Source organism: Gavialis gangeticus, unplaced genomic scaffold, assembly GCF_001723915.1.
Source record: "Gavialis gangeticus isolate Ggan-Ray unplaced genomic scaffold, GavGan_comp1, whole genome shotgun sequence".
Classification (NCBI taxonomy): domain Eukaryota; kingdom Metazoa; phylum Chordata; order Crocodylia; family Gavialidae; genus Gavialis; species Gavialis gangeticus.
This window is the reverse complement of record NW_017729024.1, coordinates 175060914-175070544: the sequence shown is the minus strand read 5'-3', so window position 1 is coordinate 175070544 and position 9631 is coordinate 175060914. Positions and strand designations below refer to the sequence as shown.

At 47.1% G+C, this 9631-nt stretch overlaps 1 protein-coding gene across 2 annotated transcripts in view; it reads right to left on the bottom strand.

The window, feature by feature from the left end:
• The window catches only part of SETBP1 (SET binding protein 1), a 362384-nt gene extending 353214 nt beyond the window's left edge, over positions 1–9170 (bottom strand). For both annotated transcript variants that reach the window (XM_019518102.1, XM_019518103.1), the window contains exon 1: positions 8483–9170. In XM_019518102.1, the coding sequence (XP_019373647.1) occupies positions 8483–8974 (492 nt within the window). In that variant the 5' untranslated portion in view covers positions 8975–9170. The remainder of the gene's footprint in view (positions 1–8482) is intronic.
• Between the last annotated feature and the right edge of the window lie 461 nt (positions 9171–9631).

Genomic DNA, 9631 nt, shown 5'->3' with positions numbered 1-9631 from the left:
CTGAAGGGAGCCTGAAAGTGCCAAGAGAGGTGAGCTTCAGGAGACAAAGGAGAAAGGGGCATGTCAAGTAACCTGCATTAACCTGGAGGACAATGCAAAAGTGCATTGTTTCGAAATGCAGCCGGCATGCACTGACTTGGCTGACTCTTTACACCACTGGACCTGAAAAGCTCCTTGTGCAAGCTCTTTGCACCGGGTTCTGCAGGAAAAGTGCAAGAGGTGGGTCAGCCGCAGCACACCGGTCTCCGTGCACGGCAGGGCTGCGCTCCCTCTGCAATCTGCCCTCAGCTGCTTTTAACTGGTTCCAGTCTCTTCCTGACCAAGCGACTCGGCGTCTAACAAACAAGCTGGCATGAAAAACGTTTTATTTTGTCTTGTTTGGAAGAGAGGAGGCTTGCCCCGGAAGGAACAAAATGCAGGACTCTAAATAAGGATGAAAATGTGACAGGCGACCAGCTGGAAAAGGGCTGCTGGGGAATGAAAAAGACCCTCTATGTGGACAGGTTCAGCAAATCCTGGCTAGGCAGAAGCTCCCAAAATGCTCGATTAGCAGCTTGCACGAGTTGGGACAAATCTTCCATAATTTCCTCTCTGTAACATTGTTCTGCCTTTACCCATACATTTTTTAACTGGACAGCATTAAAAAAAAAAATAGCACTTCCAGCACACTGGTATCCCCAGCAGTCAAGTAGGGATGAATATTCTACAAGAGCATAAAAAGTGAGAAAGTCCCCTTTTATTCCCACACTGGAGATGTTTCGAACATGGCAGACTGTGACCACTAACAGCAGCACTTGGGGAAGGAAATGCATTTCAATGGCCATTGTTATGTGTCATTCTTACCCTCCTAAGTGCACTGCTTGCTTTCTTTTAATTTACTTTAATTATAGTTGGCAAAGGGACAGGAGTGAAGCAGGGCCAGGCAGGTTCATTTTCCTTACAGAGAATGCATGGGAGGATCTAGGCACTTGAAAAGGTGTGGGTGCAGATGGTGTGGCACATCACCACATAAAACACAACACATATTTTTCTCCAGTTAAAGAGAAATGAGAAGCTTACTTAATATGTTAGGGGCCTAGCGCTACATTATTCAGTTTAATATCAGAGCAAAAACAAATATAACCATATAGAAAAGGGCACAAATTTCTTGAATTACCTATTGAGCTTAAAAGACCCCACAAACTAGGCAAAAAAATAGCCAAAAGATAATAGAATCATGGAGAAGTCGGGCTGGAAGGGACTGTCACTATGCAAAACATCCCATACAAACCATAATCTAAATTCTACATAAGACTCCCATCAGCATGTTTGCATTAGTCCTGTAGTCATCATAGTTAAACATGCATCTCTTCCTCAGATTCATAAAGCAAATTCTAGTCTTGTTGAGTGTCTTGCCAGGGCCTCCAACACTTCAACGGCAGTCATTTCTACACTTGAGTCACTGCTGCCACACCTGAGTTAAGGTTTTTAGTGCAGCTGGGCTGCGAAATAGAATAGAGATAGTACCGGGAATGGCTCTCGCCCAGCAAAGTTGCAGAAGAAAGGATAGTTTGCATAGTGGAACGGCAAGACCTCTGCAAAAGAGAGAGGGTTGTTGGCACCCGTGAAGTGAACAGACATTAGTGTGAATCAGCCTGCTATCGGAGGTGGTTCAAGCACCTACATTGAACACCTTCAAGAGCAAATTGGATGTTGATCTTGCTGGGGTACTATGACCCCAGCTGACTTCCTGCCCTTTGGGCAGGGGTCTGGACTCGATGATCTTCCAAGGTCCCTTCCAGCCCTAATGTCTATGAAATCTATTAATCAGGTAGATTATAATGAGCCATGAAGTCAATTGACTTCCTCAGTCCCACCTGGATAGAAAAGCCACTGCTTCTTCCAGGAGAACATCATTTTTGTTATTCCTCCTATGCACCAACGGCAAGGGCAGAGAAGTCCCAAAAGCCAGTCTATCCAGCTGCCACAGGACTCCCTTTGGATTAGGTGCTCAGGTGGCTACAAATATCACTGAAGCGGCCCCTTTTCCTGCCCTTTGCTCCAAGTGGCAATTCTCCACCACAACCCTCCCTATCCTGTGGGACTTCTGCACTCTCAAAATAATCCCTAGGGCTATCAGCAACCTGCATAGTTTAAAGCAGTCTCAGGGCTGCTTAATTCACTATGGGGACCGGCCTAGCCTAGAGTGAACTTCAAGATGGAGGGGTCACCATGGGTTCCTTTGTGCCTGACTTCCTTAGTGATGTCAAACACATGTTAGAGGCAACTGAAAATCTGCTCCTACAATTTGGTAGTGTTATAACACTCAGCCATGATACAAATGAAGATCCAAGGTAGCAGAAAGCCAAGCTATTGAGCCTAAATGATGCGGTGCCATCTTTCTAAATGTGCAGCCCCTTAGTCTTGGTTTCAGCTCAGGACCCTTGTCCTGCAGAACTCACTCAGCCTCTTCCAATTATTTCCTCTGCAAACAAAGAGCCTGCCCAAATGCAGGGGGTCTGAAGGTGACCATCCAGCCAAAACAAAATCAAATTAAAAAAAAAAGGGGGGGGGGGAGAGCTGGGCAGGGGGGGAAATAAAATTCTCCACTTAATTATACCTTCAAAAAGGAACCAGACCCGCCTTCTTGAGAACCGAGTGCTTACGCTGACTGCAAATCCTGGTTCAGATCCCACCGGGCAGAGATCAGATCCTCGAGGGGGGTGTGAGAGGAGATGCCCTTTTCAGAGAGAAACAAACATGCCCCGTGAGCAATTTAATGATTGCACACGCAAATCGCATGGGAAGGAGAGTGGCGCGGGGTAATCTGACAGGAGACAGAGATGCCCATGAGGACCTCCAGGGAAAGTGAAGCGTGCGGGAGGTGATCCAAAAGGGAAGGAGAGGATGGGCATGAGGTATGCGGGGCTCCAAAGGGAGAAGGATGTGATGGAGGGAATCCTTGAAGATAAAGCAAAAGCATGAGTAAATGCAAGGAGAGAGAGTGCTTGTGTGGAGGGGTAGGGAGTGAAAGGAAGAGAAATTCAAGGGGCAAAGGCACTTGATAGGGGCTTCTTGCATGGGAACAGAATGGACCTGCCGAGATCGGGGGAAACCAAGGCCCGTGTATTAGAAAACCCAAGAACGTGGCTTCCTACAAAGCAAAGTGAGGAAACTTTCCTTCCGTTACGTTTGCCACTGCTTATCTCTCGCTGATAAATGTATTCACCCTTCTTAAGCATTAGGGAAAAAAATGGAGTTTACATCCCCCGAAGCAGTGAATTATGCATATGAGGGAAACTCGGAAGTTTGGCACAGGAAGGGGAAAAAAAAAAATCAAGTGTTTACAGCAATAGTAAAATAGAGGGCAGCAAATGAAGAAAAACACAGAACTACTTCTCATCTGGGGCTTGTTAAACTCTGCGAAGCAGGCGTGGAAAAGCTGATGGATTGCGTCGCAGCATTTGGTGCCATGCTTTTAGTGCCCATCAAAACTGACAGTTTGTTTGCCCATTTCTGAGGGAAATAAATGCCTTCTCTCTGATGGCAAATCCCAACCCGCTGCAGCCCGGCTGCAGGTGAGAAAGCAAACGCCACGTGCAGGAGTCTCTGCACCGGCGGGATCAGGGAGTTGTGACATGGGTGGCGCAGCCGCTGTCGCGGCATGTGTGATGAGCTCCATTGCACAGAAACAAGCTCTGGAGGTTATAAGTACTGACGTCTGGAGCCCCTATTGCCCCAGTAGGCAGGAGAGTTAAAAGTACTAATGGAAATGTATATAACCAGTTCATGTTCACAAACGGTTGAACAAAAACACTAACCCAGCTAAAATGCATCTCTATAGGAGCCCTGTGAAATGAGTAAGGAGCGTGCCCCCACCTCCCCCTTCATTTTACAGAAGGGGAAGCTTGATGTAAAAAAAATAAAACCCAAAAACCTTGGACTGAAACCCCCAAGTTCCTGGACTGGAGCCTAAAGTTCAAGCCACTAGACCAAGGCTTCCCAAACTTGTAATTGTTTTTCTCTCCCATAATGGGTACCGCACCCAAGCAGCCTGTCTCCTTAGATAGCCTCCCCTCCCATTCATGATCGCATAACGTCCCCAGGGCAATCACTGCAGTGGCTCACGCGGAAAAGCAACATGAGGAAAGTATTTAACGTATGTTTACTTTTTTTAATAAAACGTAGCAGCTGGAATCAAAGAAAAGCCATCCGCACCACGTGATCGCACTGCTCTCCGCAGACCACTGTTCGAATCCCCAGTGGTCCAGGCACCACACTTTGACGAATGATGCAAGCGCCTATACTGCCTAATTAGCAGAACAGTATAAGGCTAGAGAACAGGCATATCTTCTTCCTCCCTAAGTGGCCACTGAATAAACACTCTATCCCCAGTTCACAGCCCCTTTTACATTACTGGCATCACCGGTCCTTTGTGTACCCACATGCTGTTACTTAAATTGCTTCCATGTTTTCATTACTCGCCCTCTGTGCTATGTGTATTGAAACTCCTGCAAGCATACTGAAGAGGTATTTGGAAGCACTGGGGACTACTGGAGATGTGGCTTAAATTATTATGCAACAAACCTAAGTGATTTTTCAAGTCCTAATAGAGTTAGCTCCTCCTTAGGGGGAAAACACAAATCCAAACATTACTCCTCTAGGTGTAAAACAGCCATTTCTACTGCTGATACATGAGCCCGTAGCTCACGTTAAGGGTTATGAGCAGCCCTCCACCCATGTAAGTCTCAGTGGGAGTTCAAGGCGACATGTAGCCCTGAATATATAACTTGGGTGGTAAACTGGAATAATGCTACTGCTCTCCTTCCCAAAAAACCCCCCAAATATATTGGGCCAAGCACTGAGCTGGCAAAAATCCAACGGAGACATGCCAGTTGAAGATTTGGCCCACTGGCTCAGTGTAGTGGTCCCAATTGCTGCAGTTCTTCCCATTTGATAATCCTCTTGGGTGTACGTTTATTAAAGCAATGAGACAGGAAACCAATATCATTTTGAAGAGAGAAATGCCATTTAAGCAGCGCAAGTCTTGGGATGATTGAAACAAGAGAGCACACGGTCTCTGTGTCTCGTACATAAATGGGGCTGATGATATTGTCTGCAAGCAAAGGCAAAAACTACCTCTGTGTCCTCTTCTACATGGGGAAAACCTTCAGCAGGACTAGGCCACCCCAGCCCTGGTGCAGTTCAAGTTTCGACTTGCAGAGTTTTCTCCTAGCCTCATGCTAACTGTATCTTTAAAAAAAATATCTGTGCAGACACCGTGACACGCCGCTCGGCCAAGAAAGCAACCACATGATTTAACAGTTGGAACCTTTGTCCTGCCTTTTTCCTACCTGTCTCTTGAAGTATCTGTCTTCAACTCCTGTTGCAACTCGCCTGAATTATTTAGGTAAGGGCCTGATTCTGCAACCCTTTTCATGAGCCGCCTTTAATCTTGTGGGAAATCTTGCTGGCTAAGCTCAAGCCTCCTTAGACTGCACATCGCTTAGGGTCAGGGGACTTGCTTTGACTGTAAAAATCCTCATTGTCCCCCTTCGAATGCCCACAAGATGCTCGACAATGCTTCGGCAGCTGGTGTGTTGTGGCCGTTGCTCATTATGCTAATCATAATCATCTCATTGTTACCTTGTGCTCCCCGTCTGTTTACTGAAGTCACCTGTTGTCTTTGGTCATTTATTTCAATTCCGCCTGCCTCTTGCATGTCTTTTCCCAGGGGTGTGTGCATGCGTGTTTGTTCACATGTGTATGCGTGTATGCACACTGCCTAACCCGAAGGGGCTCTGATCCCAGATGGAGACCTCCAGTGCCACAATATAGATATAAGTGATAAATGCTTAATGTAGCCAAGTTACAGCTGCTGAGATTTGTATCTCCTGCCCTCTAGGCAATTAACATCTCTTCATTAATATTGCGAGTGATGGGTGGGGAGGGTTGCATATAGTTTCTCTGTATTTTGCTTGTGTGAGAGCTTTTCCTGGCTGGCTATAAAAACAAACTCATTACAATGCTCATATGTTCAACTGGGAATTAAAGTCTTATGAAAACCCGAGCACCCTAGGGCATCCAAGTGCACTCAGACTCATCCCTGGAAATTACTGGGCAGGACGTGTGTGCCAATCAGTACATTTCCACAACCATACACTTCTACATAGGCAATGCGTAGGGAGGAGATGGGGGGGGCACATGCCCCGAGATTGGCCGTCACCAGTGCTGCCACCGGCTTCTGTGGGCGGTCGTTGCTTGCCACCCACCCCCCTGCTGCCAAAGCTGCCGTCGGCTTCTGCAGGTGGTCGCTGCTCGCCACCCGCCAGCCCCCACCACCGACACCACCGCCGGTGTCTATGGGCAGTCCCCAGTCGCCGCCACCAACACCAATGCCGGCAGTTGTGGACGGTGCCTGCTCGCTGCCATGGTGCCCCCCCACTCTCAGGAGGCACCAGTCATTCATGCACTTCTGTAACTCTAGACATGCAGTTACTGAGGGCCAGATTGCAATTTAGGTTGAATATTATCTTATGCAAGTCGCTCTGTTGGAATCAATGGAATTATTTGGGTATTAGGGTATTACTCAGTGTTATTAAGAGGATCATGATCTGGGCCTGAGCTTCTAAGCTAATGAACAGATAGCCAGATACCTGGAAAACCACATCACAATGTACGGTTGGGTCAAATAAATCCCTGGCACCATTCCACTGAGCTAAAAATAAAACACACGATATGTTAATCACAAGGAGTCAGAGAAACCCTTGGCTTTGGTTTCCATGAGTTCAGACCCCCTAAGATTCACCTTCAGTTTGCAGTGAGGAAGGGCCGTTTGTGCCTGAACGCTTGTCTCACTTCTCTACCAACTACACAGCTAGGCCAATAACAGATGCCACAAACAAATCCTCTCCTCTTATATACTTCCTGGACCATTGTGGATACAACATTCAACACCTTCCTGTGAAGCGTGGCTGAAATGGTTGTTTTGAACCTGCAGATCAAATTCATCTGTGAAGCTCAATTCAGTGGCAAATTTATCCCTGTGCATTGCACATGCCTTGGGGCACTAATCTGTCCAGGCCTGCTCACAGGTTTCATGACTACTGGTGATTCTTTCACTGAATGGGGTCAAAGACTTGAACACCCCAGGAAGTCTGTACACTGCCAATGTGTAGAAGATGAGGATTTATTCCCATTGCAGGAGAACACAGAAGCCTCAATCAGAACCAGAGCTCCATTTGCTAGGTATTGCACAGACACCTCATAAATAAAGGGCCCTGACTCAAAGATAGCCTGCACTGCTTAAAATTCAAACAAAATTGCTTCAAATGTGCCCAGAAAAGCACTTGTGTTCGCTGACGACTGAGCACCCAACAAGTTACTGAAAACCAAACCAAACACATTGCCTGAAACGTGTCTGATAAAGGAAAAGATGAGTTTCCCTTCTAATCCTTTTCTCCTGCTGAAGCACACTTGGCAAAGCCAAAAGAAAGCATCCATGTTCCCCAATTTAAAGAAGAAATTTCAGCCCAAAAGGATATTTCAAGAAAATGATAAGCACCTGGAAGAAAATGAGGCTTATAATGGAAGTATTTTCTCAACTATAAATATAGTGTTGCTAGCACAACGCTGTAATCAAGAGTAACGGAGCCCTTAGCCTGGTATATGGGAACGAATTCAATTGGTCTCAGTGCACATACCTGTATTTTAAAAGGCAGTCCAAAGCTTAACAGTCCAAAGGGTTGAGCATTTGTGTTCAGATGCACCACGGTTGAAAATGGGGCACATCATTTAATGTAATTATTCATCTTTCACTGAGATCACATACAAAACAGAAAAATCCCAAGAAGGTCTGGTAAGCTTTTGACTCCTTTCAGCACAGGTTAACACGAAGGCTTATTCCTGATCATGGGGAGGCCGGACTGTCCTGAGTTTGTACTGGCTGCTTTGTTAACCAAGCAGGACTTTGCAAATTGATGCCTTTTGTTCTGAGACAGTGTACTTCCATAGCCTGTCCTCAGCCGCCAGAAGAGCAACTGGTCCATAGCTGCATGAACTCATGCAAACTAGACAGCCCCTTCATGGGAGTCTTCAGCACCGCAGACCCTTCTCACCCACAAAAAGTATAGATAGAAAAGCCCGTCACATCCCATCCTGTTTTAGCAACAAGGATGGTCACCGTTATTTCTGCAAAAGCAAAGTCCTAGCAGCCAGGCCCCAGTTGTGCCCTCCGAGGCATGCAGCTGGCTCCCAGCCCCATTCCCAAGACAGCCATGGGTCCACACCATCGTTGCTGGGAGTTGTGCGCATACACCCGTGGGCAGAATTTGTTCCTCATTGTTTAGGATGTCTGATCACATTACCTCACTTGTCACATTGAGCTCAGTCTTGTGTTAAAAACATGCAGAGAGTAGGGAACCAGCTCAGTTCATCAGCTGTGAACAGCTAGTAAAGAGCAGAAATAAATAAATGGCTGCACGAGCGTGTGAGGTGCCCTTACCTTCTTTTTGAAGTGCCCTCTGTCCTCCTCTTTAGCCGCTTTGCTATTTTTCCCAGCTCTGGAGAGTTTCTGATCCCCAGACTGCTTGATGGTGATCTTGATCTCGGGTGGACAGATATAGTTCTCCAGGTTCTTTGGGGGCTTCTTAGCTCTCTTGGTGGTCTGGATTTTCAGTTTTAAACTCCCCTCTGTGAAGTTTGCTTCCTTGATGGAAAACTCCTGCTCCTCCAAGCCATCCCCGGCCACCCATTTCTCGCTGTCTGCATTGGAAGTGGAATCCACATCTCTCCCAGAACCCAGCTCATCCTCTTCCTCTGGCTCCATCCTTTCTCCACTCACTGGGATCCCTTTCCCGGAGCCTGAAGCAGGCAATATGGTTTCCCCCGCGCAGCTGGAAGCAGGTGGAGGCTTTGCAGAGGCAACAGTAGCTGGCAAGAAATCCGCCTCGCCTCCCCTTTGCCGGGAGCTGCCTAAGGTCTCCCGTGGCTCCATGGCAATCCCACAATGCACGGGAGTTTTATAGGAGGGAAAAGGGGAGAGGGGAAGGTGATGAGAAGAAGCAGGGAGGGCAATCCCAGGGACTGAACGATAACTGTCTGTAGACTTTTAGAGGCCCAGTAGTCCAGACACTGCAAAGAGCTCAGAAGAGATCAAATCTGCAACTGTTGAAAAAAAGAAAGCAGAAAAAGGAAGTCAGGACTTACACGTGTATCAAAACGCAACCGGAGGAGTGGCCGAAATAGAGGCGTGCCGGGCTTCCCCCACTCCAGCGTGTACCAAGTGCCTTCTGGAAGCCCTGAGCATCTTCAGAGAAGCAAATGGAAAGTTAACCATGCGCAGGACCATTCACCATACTAGAGGACAGGTGGTGTTTGAAGCAAAAAGGGATCACAGTATATACACCGCACTTGAGACGAATTGGATAAACACATAGAGAGAGAACAAAGACATATATTTCCTATATACAACTTCAGAAATAAATTCTTTATGGTAAGGGTTGCCAAAATCTGGAACGGGCTTCCAAGGGAGGTGGTGCTGTCCTCTACCTTGGAGGTATTCAAGAAGAGATTAGACCGGCACCTGGCTGGGGTTACTTAACCCCGGTGCTTTTTCCTGCCTAGAGCGGGGGGTCGGACTTGATCTACAAGG